At 33.5% G+C, this 22,781-nt stretch overlaps 1 protein-coding gene across 1 annotated transcript in view; it reads right to left on the bottom strand.

Annotated features, from left to right (window-relative positions):
- The window catches only part of dpy (fibrillin-like protein dumpy), a 125,357-nt gene that overhangs the window by 88,892 nt on the left and 13,684 nt on the right, over positions 1–22,781 (bottom strand). The window contains exon 3 of the mRNA XM_088046342.1: positions 3,745–3,943. Coding sequence (XP_087902468.1) covers positions 3,745–3,943 — 199 coding nt within the window. The remainder of the gene's footprint in view (positions 1–3,744; positions 3,944–22,781) is intronic.

Raw genomic sequence — 22,781 nt, 5'->3', positions numbered from 1 at the left:
AATGAGGAAAGGCGAGGATTTATGGAGGCAATGTAACAAATTCTGATTTTTCTCTGATGCTTTGTTCTTGATCCATCATTAAAGTCTCTCGTGAGCTTCGTCAAGATAATGAGGTGTTGTAGTCCGTTTATCTCCAGAATGAGTTCGGTCATAAGGAAGTGGCTTTGGTGAATGCGTAGAGGAATAAAAAGCGCCGTTTCCTCCATTCCAACGCAATTAATTGATCCGTTATAGCAAAGAAAAGATTGCTGCAGTATAGGTTACTTCTTTGTTATCGACGAGATGGGCAAGTTCAAGAGCATTCGTGTTGCCCTGTGGTCTCGCACGGAAATTACACCAACGGTTTTCAATCCAAGCATTTCCGAAAGCTCGTTATAATTAAATCTGTGATTGTTAACTAGTTTATCCTTGGTGTTATTGCGCCCACAGTTATGCATATCCGAACCTAAAAATACATCCTACGTACGACACTGTTGGAAGGCAATCTTGTTTTTGTACAGATAGAACAGAATCGGCTTTAGCAATCTCGTTGTGGACATAGTTGTGTCTTCGTGCACATGAATCATTCATTGGCATTTAAATGGTGAAGCTTTTGTTCCCAGACGGAATATATCTTGGATGGGATGTTCGAGAAGCTTTCGCTTTCTGTTGCAATTTATAGCTTTTGTTTCAATAAAAAAATCATTTGTCCTTGAGGTTTCACCAGCAATTTATGGGAGACTGACATCGCCTGAAAATTGCCGGCGATTTGTTCTTCTTCCTCGCATTCTACTTGAAAGTTTTAATCTAACAATTCGTCATGCCATACTTTATATGAAACTGGTAATTCATGCAAATTGGTTACACTATTGCAACAGTCTTGTAGTTATTTTGTAAGGTACAATTAACTATTTTCAAACCTGTTAAGGCTCTATTTACCTAATGCACTTAATTATTACTGAATCACAACAAGACTTGCAATCAGTGGATGTAGATCATTTCAAATCAAAAAAACAAACTTGGAGATATACCTACAGACAACTTAATAATATATCGCACGTGTAACGACATAATAAAGAATTATGATTATAACAACCACCGTGAAAATATACTTTCTGTATTTTAATACACACAATTAACTTCACTTTGTTATTTATATTACTATGAGGAAGTTGGCAGTAGCACAATGATACTACCAGGAATTATATCTCTGAAAGATGGAGAATATGAAAGGTGTGGCCACAGACAAGCATTGTTCAGTGTGGATGTTGAAGGGTTCTTTTGCATTTCAAAGAAGATTAATGAAACTCAAGTTTACTGGATCACTGGTTGTTACAGCTTACGATCACACAATTTGCTTTGTAGCCGAAGAACTGTTAACTGTTGCTTTTGACAGGTGTTACATTACATTTTTTCTTAGTACTAGTTATATAGCCACGTAAAAATATTTGCAGATTGGGTTTCTTTTCTTTACTTCAAAGCTTTCTATTCCTATGCAGCTTTTTAAAATTTTTTAGATTTGCTGTTTTATTGGGCGTTGCAAAAATGCGCATTGTTATAAATTCCATTCAGAGTGTGTGAAGTTTGTTTTCAAGATCTGCTTCGATTTAGTAAATTTTTCCTTTTTTTGCTCACTGAATTTTTCAGAATTTCCATTTTTTTTACTGTTTTCACTATCTTTTTTTGTATTTCTTGCATCTGCTTTGTTTCTTCTATTCATTTTTACATTCTTTAGGTTCTTCAGATTTATAGTCACTTTCAAATTGTTTTTTTAGATTTAGATTTAGATTTTTGGACGGTTAAATTTTCTATAAATTTTTTAACATTTTGCATCATTTTTCACTAAATTTTATAACTCGGGCAGTTTTCCGCCCAAAACAGCAAACTTTGGAATTTTTACTTCTTTCGATTTATTTATCAATTGTGCTAGAGTACAAAAATGTAGGGTCTGAAAAAATTTTTTTAGAAATTTTTGAGAACGACTCAAATTTTTTCAAAGTTTTCCATTAAATTTCATAAGTTTGGAAGTTTTCATCTCAAGACAGTGAATTCTTGAGGTTTTTTACACTTCGACTTGTTTATCATTTGTGCTAAATTACAAAAATGTAGAGTAAGAAAGAGAATTGTTAAAAACTTTTGTTCTCCAAGAAGATCCAAAAACTTTGAATTTTTTTCCATTAAACTCAGTAATTCTGACAGTTTTCATCGCAAGACAGCAAAATTTGAGGGTTTTACGCATTCTGGCTTGTTTATCAACTGTGCTAAATTACAAAAATGTAGAGCAATAAGGAGAATTATTAAAAATTTTCGTTTTCACGAAGATCCAAGTATTTTTTGTATTGCTTTCTTTTAAATTTTGTAACTTTGGCAAGTTTCATCCCAAGACAGTAAAATTTGGAGGTTTTATTCTTTTCGATTTGTTTATCAACTTTACTAAATTACAAAAATGTAAAGCAAGAAAGAAAATTGTTAAAAATTTTCGATTCTACAAAGACAAAAATTTGTATTATTTTCCATCAAATTTTGTAACTATGCCAGTTTTGATTCTAAAACAGTCAAATTTTTAGATTTCATTTCCTTCGACTAGTTTATCAAATGTGTTGGATTACAAAAATTTAGAGCACAAAATAAAATTTTCAACAACAATAAAATTTCAATTCAATTTTCAGTATAACAATAAATTTTATAACTCTGAACGTTTTTCGAAATTCTCTTAGCAGTTTTCAGTTTCTTCTTTGTATTTTTGCATCCTTTTTATTTCTTTTATCCTTCCTTCCATTTTTTAGGATCTTCAGATTTTTGCTTCTTTTTAAACTGTTTTTTTAAACCTCTTGTTATAAATGAAAGTGAAATTTTTATGATCTGATTCGTACAGCTTCCAGCGAGTAATTATTAAACATTCTTCTAGAAACTAGCAGTTCTATAATTTTATTTTATTCTTCTTGTTCCCATTTCCTCCTGCCATTCTCCCAACTAAAGAATCGATTAAATGAGCTGATTACAAACAATAGCAAAAAAACTTAAGGAAAGTAACTGTATTCGACTATGTCATTTTGCATGAATAAATTGCAATGTTAGAGGATGAAGGATGTAACTAGACAAGTTAATAACAGATCGCACGTGTTCAATGTAATAAATAATTATTATGTAACAAGCAAGTAGGAGATCTTTACAATTACAATACATGTAATTATGATCTAGTTTAGTCTCTATTTGCCTCACTCCAGGAACGAACACAATGGTGCTAATAACAAAGAATTTCAAAACTAAAGGTGTGTCTTGAAGCTCAGTCTTTGTAGTTTGAGAAAAGAAAAAAGTCTGCAACAACCTCCTGTTTGTAAATAAAACAGAAGACAACGACGGTGGTCGAGTAATTGAGAACTAGGAAATCCAGTAGTACTTAAAGCGTTTCTTATTGATATTCCCCGGATAACGCCCGTTTTGTCCATGTTTAGCCACGCTAGAAGCTTTGCCTGACAAATAAGAAAACGTTAACAACTAATGGGAAAACCGGACTATTTTGTAAGTCAACAGAAAATATCACTCTTGTAACACATTTCAAACGAAACGAAAGTGGCAAATTCTCGCTTGGCTACACCGAACAAATCTCACTTTACATTGCTACAAAGATAGGATTTTCAGGATTATAAATGGTATTCAGTTCCAGGGTCGTGAAAAGAAAATCCGCGTCAAGCTACATCAATAACAATAAACATAACAAGTTACGGACTGCTGGAAAAGCTTCTTTAATTAGAAATAACTTACTTGTACACTTGAGCTTGTCCGCTAATTCATCGGAACCTAAAAAACAGTTCGGCGTTCCGTCGCATAATTTTGATAATTCGAATAATTGGAGAACATCAGTGGATTCGTTCACTTGGCAGCCAAAATATCCGTCCTCGAGATTCAGAAAAAAGATTTCTTGTTTTATACCGAACCCAATCCCGCTAGAGGACTGGACAGTCTGAAACAAAAAGAAAAATGTTAGAAAAACAGCCGAGATAGCGGCAAGCGGCCAATTACACATATGTTGGAAACTTTAACAAGTATGAAGTTCCCAGAATTGACTTTGTTGGATAGAGCCATAAAAGTAGAATGTAATTGTGAGGTCGTAAATGCATGTTCTTGGGTTTATAATACTGAAATGAACCCGGGCGGTAGAATTACACAGGTGAAAATTTTACGAGTTCTGATGTTTAATATCCAATAAAGTCACCGGAATTAAATCTCACAAGGACAGAAAAAATTTCACTTTTCTTGGGAGATAAGAAAGGCGATTTTGGTCCTCTAACGAGGTCGTGAAAACAGTTTTAAGATTAGATCGGTGATTGACGATGCTTCACGTATCTATCAAATGATCGTGTCAAGAATGTGAAGTCATGTTATCATGATGGTGATCAACGCTTTACAGTCGAAAGAATGATGAACAATGAAGATTTCTAATCATTGTCTAAACGTTTTTCCTCCAGACTTCCGGAAGCCATATGAACTGTGAAACTGCAATTTTTCAGTGATTTGTTCCTCTAATCTTTACATCAATTTAGTGGAAATTTTGAGTTCTGTGTTTAGGTGTCATTATATTTTTAACGCCTCCAGGACAATTCTAAATTCTTTGGGGATTTTTTTCCTGTATTGTTCAGAGGATCTTTGGATTCTTTGTTTAGAAATAATAAAATTAGTATTTCTTTAGAATACCTCTGAAGGATTATTGGGATCTGTAGAAAAAATCTTGAATTTTATAATCAATTGATAGGTCTGACTGTCAATATGGCAAAGCAAAATATATTTAAAATTTTGTTATAAAGGACGATCCAAAAATTTTTATTGTTTTCATAACTCTGACAGTTTTCATCTCAAAACAGTAAAATTTAAAGACTTTACTATTTTGGTCGTGTGTATTAATTGTCTCAAATTACAAAAATTTGGAAAGACTAAATAAATTTTTTAGAAATTTTCAATCTCAAGGCGACACAAAAATGTTCAAAATTTTACACTAAATTTGGTAATTTTCACAGTTGAGGTTTTATTTCTTCCACTTGTTTATAGAAAAATGTGCTAAATTAAAAGATTTTAGAGCACAAATTTATAAATTCTCATTTTCAGGACTACACAAAAAATTCAATATTTAAGACAGTAAACTTTTGAAGTTTTATTTACTTTGACTTGTTTATCAAATTTTCTAAATTACAAAATTTTAGAGCACGAATTAAAAATTAAAAAAATTTTTTTTAGGACGATTTAAAAATTTGCATTGTTTTCCACGAAATTTTGTAAATCCGACAGTTTTCATCCGAAACCAGTAAAATTTGGAGGGTTTACTCTTTTCAAATTGTTTATCTACTGTGCTAAATCACAAAAATGTGGTACAAAAAAAAATATTTATTTTTACTTTTACTTCCACAACGACCAAAAATTGTGTATTACTTTTACGTAATTTAAGCAGTTTTTATATAAGAATAGCAAATTTTTTATTTACGCCTTTCGATTGGCTTATAAACTGTGCTACATTAAAAAAATTTAGGATAAAAAATAAAATTTTTAGAAATTTTTATTTTTAGATCGATCCAAAAATTTTCAGTGTTGTTCACTAATTCCGTAATTTAAGCAGTTTGCATTCAAAAACAGAAACATTTTTACTATTTAATCTTTTTTATCAAGTGTGCTAAATTATAAAAGTTTAGAACACGAAATAAAATGTTTAGAATTTTTTTTAGGACGATCCAAAAATTTGCATTGTTTCTCATTAAAATTCGTAACTCTGGCAGCTTCCACCCCAAAACAGTCAAATTTGGAAGTTTAACTCCTTTTGACTTGTTTATAAACTGTGCAACATTTCAAAAATTTATATTGAAAGAGACAATTTTTAGAAATTTTCATTTTAGAACGAACCAAACATTTTCAAGGTTATCCACTAAATTCCGTTATCTAAGCAGTTTTCATCCAAAAACAGCAAAATTTTTATAATTTACTGCTTTCAACTGGATTATCAAGTGTACTAAATTACAAAAGTTTAGAGCACGAAATAAAATTTTTAGAATTTTTTTTTTTGAATTTTTTTTCAAAAATTTGCACTGTATTGTATAAAATATTGTAGCTCTGGCAGTTTTCAACCCAAAACAGTAAAATTTCGAGATTTTAGTCCTTTCGACTTCATTTATTAAGTAACTGTACCAGTATAATAAATGGAAGAAAGATTTATATTAAATAGCATTTTTAGGGCGACACTGCATGGATTGCCAAAAGCAAACATAACAGTGCTGCCAACGCTCTAAAGAATGCAAGCCCCACCAATCAACCGTGTGGGAATTGCAATAAAAGCAAAAACAAATTAAACAGCTCAAGATAAAAACCCTATTTTTATGTTAAAACGTGTGAATCCTCTCTTTACAACTCCTTACTTTCATTCCTCGACAATAAGAAAAGTCATCGTTGAATGTTAAAAGACAGTCACGTACAGATTCGGTTTGGTTTATAATTTTCCATCGCCAATTCTTTTATTTGGCGACAATAATTCCGTTATCGTATAAAATCTGTGCAATTTTGAAATATGACTTGTGGTTTAGAAAAAAAATCGCTCGTTTTTGTTGCGCGAGTAAATTGTCAAGAAAGGATCATTGAAAAGCACGTGGGCAAGAATTCCGTACCGCCTCTGATTTAATTAAGTCACAACAATTTCCATACATAAACAAAGTCCCGCTAAATCCTCCTAACTTAAAAATACCTTGTCACTCTAAGAAGGAAGTCTGTCAAGGATAGTCGTGTAATGTTTAATTAATAGATCAATTAAAAACAAAGTCCACAGCGTCCGAAAGCCGTACATTTGCAAAACAATTATTTACATAACCCCATCTAACCCAAGGCTGGTAGAAACTTTAATAATTGTGCATATCCTCGATATCTCCTAGAGCAAACATTGGTTTAAAAGCGACCGTTAATTACGAAGTTTGATGTGCAAATAACCAAACCGTACAGTTAAGATGTCCTTGCCTATTTACAATGTTTACATAATTATTTTAATCTGCACGAGGATTTATGTCGGATGAGACGTAAAGTGTCTCACTATCTGATAAAAGTGAGTTTAATGAAAATTGCGTGACCTTCAAGTAACGGTTTGCAGGAAACCTTCAAGAGCGGAAACGGTTTCGCTCAATAACTCTATATCCGGTCAAATTAAATGCAATTTAGGTATCGCAAGGAGTCAAGGATTTGGTACCAAAATATCCCGATGCAATAACCTTTTTACTTATCGAAAGCTGTTTGGATAAATCGTTGAATCGTGCACAAGTCGTTGTGGTGAACAGTTGTTTTAAAATGTCCCATAACCGTTATCAGTTACAATTTTCCGATCTATCTCAACAAATCACGGTTTCAAGTCTATTATTATTGTAGATTGTGTGGTGGAATTCTAAAATAGAGGTTTGTCTGTATCTGGCATCTGTAATGGATCAGATATCGCGAGCTAAATGCTCTCAGAATATACAGTTTGTTTTCCCGGAATTTAATTTGGACACTCAGTTGACAAGAAATCCCAGAGCTTTAACCCCACTAACAAGATTAAATTACTCATAAAAGTCAAATTTATTTAGTTCCGCTACAACTAAACAAACACTAACAGTAAAAAAAATAATTCCACTAAAACAAAGCCGTCATTATCAAAAACTTGTGAGAATGCACATACTAACAGTTTTTCCATTGAATCATAATAGAAAGATGAAACAAGATAAACACTATTCTCGTTCGAACAGTTATCTAATCGCATGCAAATAGGATTTGTACCTCCCCCATTACAACCAAGCTTACAGTTATTTTTAGATTACACTGTTTTAATAGAAACAGAATTATATAAAATGTCGGGTTTTAATTTAACCCATAAGGATTCTAATAGGGATACCGTTAGGACACTGGGGGGCATTGCAATCATAAGTGAAATAGTGCACATTGGCACCTACAAGAGCAGTAATCGAACATATGTTCGGGCAAAAAAAGCAGGAAGCCAGCAGGAACGCCGATAACGATAGCGTCATAAATTAAGTTAACACATGGTCAGCATCGAAACCGGTCACTGCCATGTGGAAAAAAGGAGACTCATGAAGCCCATTTGCAAGAGATAAAAGAAAATGTCATCAAGATGCAATTCGCTAATGGAGATCATTGCCTCGGGTTGAGAGCTTTTGGTTTCTGTGGGTTTCTCCTGCTTTGCTTTGCAAGTCTTATTTTGATGCCTTTAAATGTTTAGATCCTCTTCAAATTCTTTATAATTTTTGCATTGTAGAGCTTTTTAAGTTCTCTAAATTGGACACAAAAAAATATGTTATTTTAAAAATTGTATTTACATCCTTAAGACCTTTGGAGCGTCTTTGTATTCAACAAATGCTTTTGGTCTTTAAATTTTCTTGGAGCTGAAGTCTGAAGGAAGAAATCTTTTGAAACAAATTTATTGTTCCTCAGTTCCTTAGGATCTAAGACTGGTTGATGAAAATTAGTAATTTCCTTAATTTTCAAAGACGTAGCACTAAAATTACCAAAATTACGAATTTTATTCTTGGACTTCGATCAATTTTGCTTTGTCTTCGAAATAAAAATTTCTAAAATTTATGTCTTTTGCGCTACAATTTTACAATTTGGTAGAGACAATACACTATTTAAAAACAGTAATGTCCCAAAATTTCATATTCGTAGGACTAAAATTACAAAAATTCCGAATTTTATTTCGTCTTCGAAATGAAAATTTATAAAATTTGTGTCTTTTTCGCTACATTTTTACAATTTAGTAGAGTTAATACACTACTTAGAAATAGTAACTTCTCTAAATTTCATAGTTGTGGCACTAACATTACTAAAATTACGAATTTTATTGTTGAATTTAGATGATGTTTGCATCGTCTTCGAAATGAAAATTTCCAAAATTTGTGTCTTTAGCGCTACAATTTTGCTATTTGGTGGAATTAATACATTACTTAAAAATAGTAATTTCCCAAAATTTCGTAGCCGTAGCACAAAAATTACTAAATTACTAATTTTATTGATGAATTGTAAAATTGTTTTCTTCGTCTTCGAAATAAAAATTTCTAAAATTTGTGTCTTCAGCGCTACAATTTTGCAATTTTAGTAGAGTTAATACACTACCTAAAGATAGTAATTTCCCAAAATTTCATATTCATAACAAAAATTCCGAATTTTGGATTTCGATCATTTTTGCTTCGTCTTCAAAATGAAAATTTATAAAATTTGTGTCTTTTTCGCTACATTTTTGCAATTTGGTAGAGTTAATACACTACTTAGAGATAGTAATTTCCCTAAATTTCATAGTTGTAGCACTAACATTACTAAAATTACGAATTTTATTGTTGAATTTCGATGATGTTTGCATCGTCTTCGAAATGAAAATTTCCAAAATTTGTGTTTTTAGCGCTACAATTTTGCTATTTGGTATAATTAATACATTACTTAAAAATGGTAATTTCCCAAAATTTTGTAGCCGTAGCACAAAAATTACTAAAATTACCTACTAATTTTATTGATGGATTGTGAAAATTTTTTCTTTGTCTTCAAAATAAAAATTTCTCAAATTTGTGGCTTTTGCGCTACAATTTTGCAATTTGGTAGAGTTAATACACTATTTAAAAATTGTAATTTGCAGAAATTTCATAGCCGTAGCTCTAAAATTACTAAAATTACGAATTTTATTAATGAATTTCGAGAATTTTTAGTTTGTCTTCAAAATGAAAAGTCTTAAAATTTGTGTCTCTTGCGCTACAATTTTGCAATTTTGTAGAGGTAATACACTATTTTAGAGCTTGATTATAAAGAACAAAATGAAGATATGGAGCTAAAATCAAAAGAATATATTTAAAAAATATTTTCTAGATTCTTTAAATCTTTAAAATTGCGTTCAGATTGTTTATATTCTTGAAATTCTTCAAATTTTGTAAATTATTTGTATCATGGAAGGTTAAAAAAACAGTTTTGAAACCTCTAAATTAAAGTTTAGAATTTTGGAATCTTTGGAGATTCATGAGCTGGAAGAATATGAGAAATCGTCAATGCCAATTAAAAAATTCCGACAAATCGCCACCAGTTTTCTAATGGCAAAATCAGGTAGTGCACTCTTAATTTAGCCAAGAATTCTACTTTCTCCCACTTTAGATCCACTCAATCAATTCAAGGTCCGCCAATCCGGAAAACTAATCGCTTGTCATATTAACAAACTAAATTAAAACCCAACGGCACACCAAAAACAATTCATTTCAAATTACCATAATAAGGAAAAATCGTTGCTTCGTGTCGACAACATAATTGTTTTGTTGTTTATATTACGCGTAAACTGTACTTAATAAAGCAATTACCCACGAAGTTACATATCTTGCACGTAAACGAATCCTCTTCCTGGTGAAAAAGATGTTCCCATGACTAAATTTCAATTTGGCGTAAATTGTAGTTTACGTGTTTTTGATGCATGGCCGTGATGTTCCACTGTCAAATCATGCAAATTAATGGGAGAAGAAATAATTATGTTTTGGGCAAGGACTTGAAAAATAGATGCGTCAGAATGTCGAAAATTCAACCACAATCTTACGTCAGATCTAAGTTAAGATGTATGAGGATGAGTTTGAGGAATTCGAGTACGAAGAGTTGAAATCTTGTGATTTTAACGTGACTACCAGACACAATAAAAGTCACAGTTTGGTGATAAACCGGAATTTATTCAATCTTAAAAATTTAGTATCACGTTTCATTCACTGTTAAGTAATTATAAGAGTGCTTCTTTCAAATTTATGAAGTAATAACAGTACTGGAAATTAATTTTTATGCGTATATAGTGCGGGTAGCCTTGAATCGGTATTTTTATGCGATTGAGGATTAGGAAAGTGATAACTTTCGTTGGCTTTGACATTCTTTATGGAATGATGCACTTGCAGAAGCAGGTTTTTTATTTACAGTAGCGCACGTTTATGTAAGATGTCATAACGCCTTCTTTGGGTGAGCTAACTGTGTTGTTTAGGGTCACTTTTTATTCTTCGGCTGGTAGTTCCGTCCGACGTCAATAAGGCGCGATGAGTCGTGAACAGCTAAATTACAAACCATTTAGGCTCGTTACTGAAGAATTCCCGATGATATCACGTAGAGGGTGGCTTCCTATATTATATAAATTAAGTGAAAATGAGTGGAGATAAAGCGAATTATGCGATGTGACGTATTCTCAACTAGTTCAGCGTTCCTGCCTAATAAGGCCAGTCTTAGTTTACCGAAGGACATATCTTCCTACGCATCCAAGCATACCATTAGTTACGAGGTATATTAAAGCCATTTCGTATTCAAGGAACTGATTGTCTATTCGAACGCAAATGGGCGGCGGCCGAGCTTTCTTATGCAAGCCAAGACGATCCATTTTTATTCAAGTGACGTAATTTCATTATCCTTACACAACCGTCTTCGTCGGGACGGGATTTGTTACGTCATTGTAACCGAGTCGCTTATTAAAACTTTGATCATTTAGCGCTAATTGTCATTAAACAGCACGGATGGCCGCTAGTATATCACCCTGTCACCAACCTAGGCAAAGGAGCTTTCCATTTCCGAGACTCACAATAGGCTCGATCTGGCACTACTTGAGTTGCACTCTCGCAAATGCGACACACATGGTGTTAATTATAAAGTGGAAAAACTAGAGAAAAATGTTCTCACATTATAATTGATAAATTCAGGAAGTGTCCCATTTACCGTTCGAATTCTTTGACGTGTTAATTGCAATGCAGAAGGCCTTTGCGTCACGTCAAAGAATACCCAACGATTTACGGTCATTGTTTCTTATCAATTACTTCTAACGTTGGAGAGCAAATCACCGCAACGAATGCATTATTCTGTTCCAGATTTGCACTTGCTAAATGACCTCTAATTCCTTTCAATTTCTAGTGCCTAGAAGAAGAGGAAATTGAAGTGCAAAGAGCCGAGCGATTAGATTAATTTATTAGAATGGTAATAAGTGGCGTCATCAAGAATGATGACTTAAGGAAGCTTATCTGATTGATCGCTCGAAGATGAAGCTTTTAGCTTTAGACGCTTCCAAGTAACACTCTTCGTGGAAGACGCAGGAATTGTTCAATTAAACAAAAATCGACCAAATATCAAGAAGAATTCGTAATTGGTAGGACGTTTTATAATTTCTGGGTTTAGATTCATATATTTAAAGTTTTAGATATTCAAAGTTTGGGGGTTTAATTAGAGCGTCTAGTTCTGAAATCTTATATTTTACAGTTCTCAAGTTTTGAAGTTTTACTTTTTTTGTTCTAATTTTTAAATTTATTGATAATAAAAAATAGTAATTCTCTAAATTTTATATTCGTAGCACTAAAATTACCAAAATTACGAATTTAATTGTCAGATTTCGGTCATTTTTGCTTCGTTTTTCAAATAAAAATTTCTAAAATTTGAGTCTTTTGCGCAACAATTTTGCAATTTGGTTGAATTAATACACTACTTAAAAATAGTAATTTCCCTAAATTTTATAGTCGTAGCACTAAAATTACCAAAATCATTTTCAATGATCATTTTTGCTTCATGTTCGAAATGTAAATTTCTAAAATTTGTGTCATTTGCGCTAAAATTTTACAATTTAGTAGAGTTAATACACTACTTTAAAATAGTAATTTCCCAAAATTTCACATTCGTAGCACTAAAATTACCAAAATAGCAAATTTTTTAGGTGGATTTCAAAAATGTTTGCTTTGTCTTGGAAATAAAAATTTTTGAAATTTGTGTTACTTGCGCTACTATTTCCCAATTTGGTAGAGTTAATACACTACTTAAAAATAGTAATTTCCCTAAATTTTATAGTTGTAGCACTAAAATTACCAAAATTACGAATTTTTTAGGTGGATTTCAAAAATTTTCGCTTTGTCTTGGAAATAAAAATTTTGAAATTTGTGTCATTTGCGCTACTATTTTCCAATTTGGTAGAGTTAATACACTACTTAAAAATAGTAATTTCCCTAAATTTTATAGTCGTAGCACTAAAATTACCAAAATTACGAATTTTATTCTTGGATTTTGATCATTTTTGCTTCATCTTCGAAATATAAATTTCTAAAATTTGTTTTTTTTTGCGCTACAATTTTACAATTTGGTAGAGTTAATACCCTACTTAAAAGCAGTCATTTCCCAAAATTTCACATAAGTAGCATTAAAATTACCAAAATAGCAAATTTTTTAGATGCATTTCGAAAATTTTTGCTTCGTCTTGGAAATGAAAATTTCTAAAATTTGTTATCAAAATTACAATTTATTCCCAAACACCAACTTTCGTCAAAAAATGCTGACGCTCGTTTCGATAGCAATGCTACCATCATCAGAGCGATGATTGCTCCAAAATTACTAAAATTATAAATTTTAAAGGAGGATATCTGAAATTATTTCTAGATTCTCAATTATTTATTCTTTTTATTTTCATTCTTTAATTTCTAAATCACAATTTTGTATTCTCTTGAAACTCATTTTTAAATCTCTACTTTCTCAGTTATTTTTTTTATTTTATTTCATTTTCTTTTTATTATAATTTTTAAATTTTGAGATTCAGTTTCTCAGGATTTAAGACTGGTAGATAGATGATTCGATACAATTCTAAAATCTTTATTAAAAATTCCATTCTTGTACCGAATGACAAGTTTCCTCCGGGCAAATCCAAGATTTTTTTTCTGTTTATTCTCATTTGTAGTTTTCGAGATTCTCAGGACATAACATGATTTGGTAAGATTTTTTTTTAGAACTGCTTATAGAGCTTATAGATTTCATATTTTCGAAGAACAGTTTTTGTGCCAATTGACAATTATCCTCCAGGCAAACTCCGGACTCTTTGTTCTGTTTATTCTCATTCTTTGATATCCAGACTCAGTTTCTCAAGATCAAAGGACTTCTACATGATCTTAGACCTTCCGACTCTCAAATCCAGTTTTTCAGCTTTTTAAAAATTTTTCATTCTTAGGTTTTTGTAGCTTCTTGTGGATTATGGCTACTTCTTCTAGATTCTTCGATAGGCAATCCATGACCGAGCAAAACTTCTCTTTCACCAGCAAAAACCTGTTATAAACAGAATACTTGTATATAAAAGCGCGCCCTTTCCAAGTAAAATTGTTATCCTCCGGTTAATATCATGTTATTTAGTCACAATCCATGTCATTACCACGTCCCGTACTTCTCACAAAATTCCATTTTAATGTCTTCAGAGTCTACCGCCCCCGACAAATGATTCCAGAAACAATAGGAAGTGTCTCAGTAAAATTATTAAGACATTTAAAATCCGTAACAAGTCACCGACACAGAACTCGTTAGCGACTCGTTATTTCCAGACAAGTTTTTCAGGCAGTGTATACATTATTAAAAAGTCGTTTGTTGTTTGTGGAAAAATATCATTTTCAAAATGTTTTTTATTGATTCTAATGGACCATTTGTCTTCAGGAATCCACGAGAAGTTGCATATTTTAATAAAATTTAGATCAATTTGAATAGGGTAATTCCAGACAATGTGGTTGATTGGAGCAGGAAGTGATTTAAATGAAAATCCTGCTGCTTATCGATGTATCAATTCTGATGAGACGGACGATCTTCCTGTTCGGATGCACACGCTTAATTATGTAAGTCAAGTTGGAAAAAAAAACAGTATCGCCCGATCTATAAATTGCACTCTTATTTAAAATGGTAATAGAAAACTAGAAGAAACTGCCTCGACAACATTACATAATGGCTAGAATATGATACCAGGAAGTTCATTTTCAAAAACAATTACTAGATAGCGGCGTAAATACACTTTAACGACATCGCAATTTTTGCCATCAGTACAATGATTTTTTACCGTTCCGGTAGCTTGAACTGTTAAACCGGTCCAGGCCTTGACATTTTCGCAAATTTAGAACGTTTAAGCCAAGAGATTCGGCGAAAAAATGAGTATAACTGTTTGCTTAAGAATACGATTTAAATTTTTAGATGAAGAGGATGTAAGCAGAGACTTTACTTTTTTGTTTAATTACTGGAAAGAGTCCCGTTAAGGTCAGTATCTGCAGCAGCCCACGTAAAAGACGAATCCTCAGTAGTCGTGGGTGTTCAAAAGTAGAAACTACAAACACCTTCGCAGTTTGAATGCCGCAACATATGGTCATCTGCCACCTCATAATGTGGGCAGTGATTGCCGAATACTCTCGTTTTTCTTTCATAACTGTAAACCATCAAAAAAGGCGACAGTAGGAGTCTAAAGCAGAAAGTGAAAATGATTTGAAATTCTTCCAGGTTAACGCATCACTGCTTGCCACGCAATTAACTCGTTCTTCTTCACCAGCAGCTTAGATTAACGTTGAAAATTTACATGTTTGCTTTACAAGAGATCGATTAATGTAAAGAAAAAGCCGCTCAATAATAAAACCATTAAAGTTTAGTGATTACAGGGATATTTCGGCTTGGGAGAGCACGTCATAGTCTATGTGTTTTTTTTCTTTGCCGTGGCGCAATCTTCATAAAACGTACCATCCAAATCCGGCAATAAAAACGATAATTGTAAATCTTTAAGTTAATTAAACGCCATCTTTTGGATTCGAGCATTATAAACCATGCTTGAATGGATTTAATTTAAATGTCAAAAATGTGGGGCATGCTGTAATATCTCTTTTAATGAAGATGCTAAATCAGGACGTGGACGTTTATTTCTAAGTTTGTTTTTCATCTCACAGGGCAATTAAGAGTTAATTATAATGCCTTCATATCGTCTTTGAGATCTACACATAATCCTACAACTTTGTTGCAAATCCTGTAATAAGTGATTTCACGTTCGACACGGATTATCGAGCTTATTAAATTAGGATCTTTCAATACTTAGCGGTAATGAAACTGACAAATAAAGCACCAAGCAAAAAGAAAATGACAGTGCTGATACTATCTCACCAACGCGCTAGATCATGCTTATGCCAATGAAGGTGTCTAAGTTACAAGAAATTACATCTCATGTCTAAACAGCGATTATTTTTGATCGAAGTTACATTAATTTGTGGTTGGAGGCAGGCTGACAGCCGTGCACTTCTGGTAGTGCTGCCGGCGACTCAATCTATAACAATAAATTTTCAAATGCATAACGAACCTCCGGCTTTAAAACCCTTTCTTCCCATGATTGATGTCGCAATTAGCAGTAACAAGCAGAAAAATACACGGGTTTTTACACGGTCAATTTTTAAAAATTGTTGACCACTTTTTTTGCTGCCTCGAGATGTTTGCTTGGCTTTGTTTGCATATTCGAGGGGCGTCAAATTGTTAGTATTCCAACAAAGTGTTTATTATTTGCAATCATTTTAATTCGTGCTCAGAGGCGCTTTGACTGTCAATGGACTTCTGGACCTTGCTTCCAGCAGTGCGATTAATCGCAAAAAAGTTATTCAGTGGAAATTGCGATGCTTTGCATTAGAACTTCGTCTAGTTTTTGGACAGTCATTACGGATAATTTTGAAACTCCAAATTCAATATCCGGAACTTTGATCGCTCATAGCTCAGTTATTTGTAGACTTATCTTAACGACTTTTACCTTTTTGGACTCTACATGCAATTTTGCGTAAAATCAGCATTTTAAGATTGGTTCATAAATAAGCGAGGTAGCGACCGAGTCTTAATTTGAAACCGAAAAGCAGCTAACTTCCATACTGAAAAAAATTAAATTTTGGATTCGAACTATTGAAGATCGATTTCTAAGCTGAAAACGGGTTCGAAAAGGGTTTTTTTATATTTGCCTTAATTCCGGAAATATCAAGAAAAATCGTTTTAAAACCTCCAAAATTTTTGCCCTCTGGCGACAACCCAAAATTTCAATCGCATCTAATTGAGTTATTTGTTAACTGACGAGAAAAACAAGGGTGGTTTTAGATTCAGCGCAAAATTCTGCGAAAAATGAGCCTATATAGCTCAATTTTCCTCAACAAATAACCGAGATATCGACCGAAATAGATTTTTAGGAAGTGTTTTAGGGTCATTTTCAAAACGCTGTTTCGAGGTAAAAACTGCATTTGCTATTATTGAATTTTATATCGATCGAAAGAGCAGCTCAAGATCTATCAACTGGCCAAATCTCAGATCGATTGGGCAAGTAGTTCACAAGGGGCAATCAAAAAACGAAAAATTGGAATTTATTTTATCGATTGAGTCGAAAAATTTTTTTGCCCAAAAATGTACTATTGAATTTTTGACTTTTGAGGGTGGATTTTAAAGTAAAATGACCCGAGAAAAACGATGGTAAAAACCGTTTCTCAAAATATTGAGCTTTGAAAATTTTCCAACTCAAAATTCAATATCCGAAACTTTGAACGCTCATAACTCAGTTATTTCTGTACGGATTTTAACGAATCTTTCCTTTTTAGATTCTACGTACAATTCTGCGTAAAATAAGCACCAGTACTTTAATATTGTTTCATAAATAAGAGAGATATCGACCGTGTCTGAATTAGAAACCGAAAAGCAACTTCCATACTAAAAAAAATTAAATTTCGAATTCGAACTATCAAAGATCTAAGCTACACAAATACACAATACACACTTTTGCTTCTTAGGACTGTTCAGCCCACTAAATTGTCCCCCTCGCCTCAATTCACGGATTTCCATTTAACTAAAGCAGGTGACTGTATCGCTTTTTGTTTGTGGCGACACGGCTGAGTGAAACTTCCTTGTGGTCTCCGTCCATGAAAACGGAAACCCATTCTAAAAACTGCAAGTTTTCCTAAAAATTCTCAAATAACGGCGATGCTAGTTTCACACGTTCGCCTCAAATTATCGCGGTACGAGTCATCGACATCTAACTCCACACATGTCGACAAAAAGAAGATCCATTTACTACATATTTGAACGCATTGTTATTGGTTCCGGTTTCGTGCTGTGCGTTCAGCTCGTTATTTTCATTTAGAATAATTTTTGAAAAAAAGACAATTGTTCTTGTTGGCTGTGATGGGAACGTGATGGAGTATACCATCATGCATATTTATATACAGTAGGTCTTCATTAATATTACTTATTTCATGTTGGCGTTTTGAGCGTTTACGGTTCGTTAGAAGACAAACTCGGCAGGAGAATCATTTCTATTCCTCACGAGCCAGCGACGTCTCGGAAAGTATCTGGCGTATTTACATATCGTTCGACTTTATTAACTCTCAGTGATGCCTGCAATTTCCTGAAAAGCCAAGAAAATAATTATCTTGACTTTTTGTCGCTCTTCAGAAATATTGTAACGACGAAGGAGTGGAGTGGTATTTCCCTAGACATGTGCTTGATTGAGTCGTGGTCTGCTCAATTATTACTTCTAATTAAATCAATCAAAACCTGATGGTTTCGATAAAAGTAATTGCGGCCTTTTACTTTTTACTCAACATTTCTTACTTTCAATTGTTGTAATTACGAAAGTTGGATTAAGTGGCTTATTCGGCTGCTTCCTGATTTCACAGCATCTGGTTCGCAATTTCGTTACCAAATTAAGATTCCATCCCATTCCTTGATTGTTACTTCAGTCTATTATTTTTGAAAATACCGTTAATAGCTAGCCCGGGGTTCACATTCAATCACCTGTCGTTTCCAGAGCCGGAGTCGCAGGAAAAAATCTCCATAGTCCGGCTCTGATAGCCCCAGACGAATCTGAATAGAAAATGAAAAGCAACAAATTGCTCGCCGTTCTTCGGCGGATGTGTGCTTTGTGTAGAATTTTCTATTTGCTGGCGAGCAATAAAAGCATGCAAACGACTTTTTGCTGTGATCGGTCAACAAACTTTATGCTCTATGACATTCTTCATTTTACTGTTACGAATGTCTCATCTTTTCTGACGAAAGCATCGCCTCACGTTTTGATCTCACTTTCAGATAAGCTTCTCGTAAAACACGTGTTTCCGTGAGGCTTCAACGTTTTCATGGAGACACAAAACTGTGGAGATTTAGTTGAGGCGATTTTCAATTAATTGTCGGCGTCTCACAAATCTCAAATCGCAAATCTAGCTGGACAAAAATCATTACTCAATAAAATTTTGTCAATTTACCACATTCATAAAACTTTTTAAGGCGAATCTATTAATAACACTTGCTACATTGTAAATTCTATGTACAGTCTTCTGCGATTTATTTTAATGGGGCCGTTTTCCAATATTTTGCTTCACGTTGAAAATATCACTTGAAATTATTAAGAAAAATTGCTTAGAATATTTTAGATTTTTAGACCAAATTTTAGTATAAGCAGTTTCATTATTAATTTGTCTACTTTCGTTGTTGATGATTTTTTTATTTTTATGGGCTTCAATAACCCTTCAATTGATTTTCATCGGAAATTTTGAAAAAAAAAAACAAAAATTGAAGATGATATGAGTTTGTATTCATTTTAATTGCAACCACCTGTGTATGGTTGTATATGGTTGAGATTTTACGAATGCGTAATCTTTAATGGTTCTTTAATAAACCAGAACTAGTTCCAAACTGAACTATCTTGAAACAAATTTTTAAACTTTAGTTAAACTCTATGTTTATTTCAAACTTAGAAAGGAAACTTAAGAAAGCAATATTATTTTTTTCTAAAGCGAATTCCGAAAAAAATGGATTTTCAGGTAAGTTGAATGATCAATGTAACAAATTTGCAAAAACAGTTTGAAAAAATTGGCATGCATGTAGAGTCCCGATAATTTGGCTGACATTACAATGCAAGGGAGTGAAGTATTGTTGGCTGTAGATGCAATTCTGGTAAAACAAAAAAAAAATTTAAACAATTTGGTAGTTATTCAGAAATTAAATAAACAAACTTAATTTTTGATTTTTGTTCTGCTAGACTTGCCACACGGTGCGTCTCCTTGAACTCTGCAAGGACGGCAATGATGTGATTTTAATTCGGCTGGTTTTTGGCGGAGTCTTTAACAACCGTTGGGAATTAGCATTAACAACAAAGAGCAGTATTTTCCAGTAGCTGCGTCGCATCTAAATGGAACGATAAAATCGCCATACATATTCCATTTCGGACATTAATACTATTGAAATGTCACTCCGGAATTTTATGCAGGTGACTCAAAGTAATAATTATCTTTTCATAGATTAATTTATGCTCTATCTAGAGATAAGATTTCAGCTTTGTAATTGCACCTCTGTGCCTGAATTATGTGTATACACGCAACTTTCTGCATTTCTTCTGACGAATAAATCTCTCACTCCATCAATTAACCACAATATATCTGATGGGAGAAGAATTTTCCAGCTGATAATCACGAATCTGTGGCGTCAAAACGCGCGTGGATTTATGACGCGCTAATTTTACTCCGGAGACAGCATTCCTGGGGGGCGGAATCTGTTTAAGCCCATCAAAACTCGATAAAAAACCGCTAATTCGACTGTTTGCAGGAAAATTAACATACCAGCAACGCGGCGACATTCCTGCTAGTGCCAAAATCGCCATGTTTTTACATTTTTGTCCCGTTAAACTCTCACGCCGGTAAAAGAAAAGTGCCACAAAGAAGAAGATTCTCTGGTAACGGTACGCAAAACTACGAAAATTTCAAAGACCACAGAACATTGACTTTAGCAGCCCATTAAGACCGTTAGTCATTGAGTTATAAATATTAACCCACCGAGCGGAGAAAAAATAGGAGAAATTAAACCGGATCGCAACTAAATATTTTATCTTTCGATCTACAAGGCTAGCGGCCATTTAAACCGCTCGATTATAATTGATATTTTGCGAAGGTGATTGCAGAACTGATGAAAGTAAAATTTTAAGACCGCTGAGACTTATGCAAGTTTATTGTTGTGGCTGTTCTATTATCGTCCACACGATTTGTTCTTTGGAAGAGACGAGAAGATTGACCACGGTGGAATATTAATGACCGCGCTGATGGTCACTGATTAGTCACCTCCACGGCGTTGAGTGAATTAATTTTTATAACAGGATTTTGTTAGAATGGTGACATCAGACTCATCTGTTTTACTAAAAATAGAAGTTAGCACTTCGATTGTGTTGCATAATAGAAAATGAAAATTTATAGGTCTCTTCGCTTTCCAACAACTCGGCTCTCCTTGACGAAGTTAATTTCACTTGACCAACCTGAATGTTTTCAACAGGGAAATCTTATTATGTTAATGAAACGCGAGGCATTTTACGTTTATCAGTCAAGCATTAACATCTCGATAAGAAACCATCGCCCATCGCAGAGCCAATATGTAAATTCGATGTCAGCACACAACAAATTTTCTATGTACCAAGTTCAATGGTTCGTGATGTTGAAATTACGGCTTTATAAACATTTTTAATATCGATCGTTGAAGATGAACTACCTCATTGACCCCTGAGCTTCGGGAATTAAAATCTGACCTTTCGGAATGTTCGTCGTTTATGGGGCTTGTCATAATTTCGTTTGGAGGTTGTTATCTGATTGGATTTTTTATTAACATATTGGGAAATATGGGTTGGTCGCCTCACTGCGCGTTGCAGTCTCCACTCGGTTATGAATGAAAGCAGAAGATAAATACAATGATTGTTAGAAATGAAGGTTAAAACCGCATCAAGAAGTTGGAAGAAATCAAAAGTTTGAAATAAATGGAATTCCAGTGGAAATGAAGCGGAACTGTACACAGCACACGAAGGAAAAGCAGGTGGGAATTTCAAGAAGCGCGAAAAAATCCTCCTGAGGATATATTTCTAAGCTAAATAATCTCGGAAAAAACCATTTCAAAAAGGGTTTTATTATATTCGTCTTAATTCCAGAGATGTCCAGAAAAATCGTTTTGGAACCTCCAGAATTTTGGGCCTCTGGCGACAACCCACAATTTCAAACGCCTCTAACTCAGGTATTTGTTTACGTACAAGAAAAATAAGGATATTTTTGGATTCAGCGCAAAATTCTGCGTTAAATGAGCCCCATATAGCTCGAATTTCCTTAACAAATAAACGAGATATCGACCGAAATAAATTTTCAGACGGTGATTTTAGGGTCAATTTCAAGACGCTGTTTCGGAGCGAAAACTGCGTTTACTACCATTAAATTATATATCGATCGAAAGAGCAGCTCGAGATCTTTCAACTGGCCTAATCTTAGATTGATAGGGCAAGTAGTTTATGAGGGACGATCAAAAAACGAAAAATTGAAAATTTTTCATCGATTGAGTCGCAAAATTTTTTTCTCCAACAAATTGACCATCGAATTTTCGACTTTTGATGGCTTATTCTAAAGTAAAATGAGCCGAGAAAAACGATGGCGCAAACGGTTCCTGAAAATTTTTCGTAGTTTTGGAGATATTCAACTTTGAAGAATTTTCAACTCAAAATTCAATATCCGAAACTTTGATCGCTCATAACCCAGTTAGTTGTGGGCCGATCTCAACGAATCTCACGTTTTTGAATTCCGCGTGAAATTCTGCGTAAAATGAGCACCAATACGTTAAGATTGTTTCAAACTAAGCGAAATGGCAACCGAGTCTGAATTAAAGACCGAAAGGCAGTAAAAAGTAAAAATTTCGTAAAAACTTTGCACGGTCAATTAAACTGTTGCAGTTTCAGCTGACTCGGCAAATCAAAAGTTGTTATATCACTGAAAGATCGTGCGGCTGAGAAACGTTTTTGCAGTTATGTAATTACCAAAACTGCAAAATTGATCTGGAAGCCAAAGAAAATAAGAATGAGGATACAAGTAATTCGTGTCGTTTACCTCAAGGAAAAATTCTGTAAGCGCATTGCATAATTTACAGCCTTCTTTTAACGACATCAATTAAATCGTTTTTCAATTATACCCCGTGTCTGCGATACAAGTTAAAGAACGGTATCTAACAGCCAT

This window comes from Gnatocerus cornutus, chromosome 9 (genome assembly GCF_029298725.1).
Source record: "Gnatocerus cornutus isolate USDA-ARS CGAHR chromosome 9, icGnaCorn1.1, whole genome shotgun sequence".
NCBI classification, from domain to species: domain Eukaryota; kingdom Metazoa; phylum Arthropoda; class Insecta; order Coleoptera; family Tenebrionidae; genus Gnatocerus; species Gnatocerus cornutus.
The sequence above is the reverse complement of the archived record's forward strand: the minus strand, read 5'-3'. Positions and strand labels throughout refer to the sequence as shown.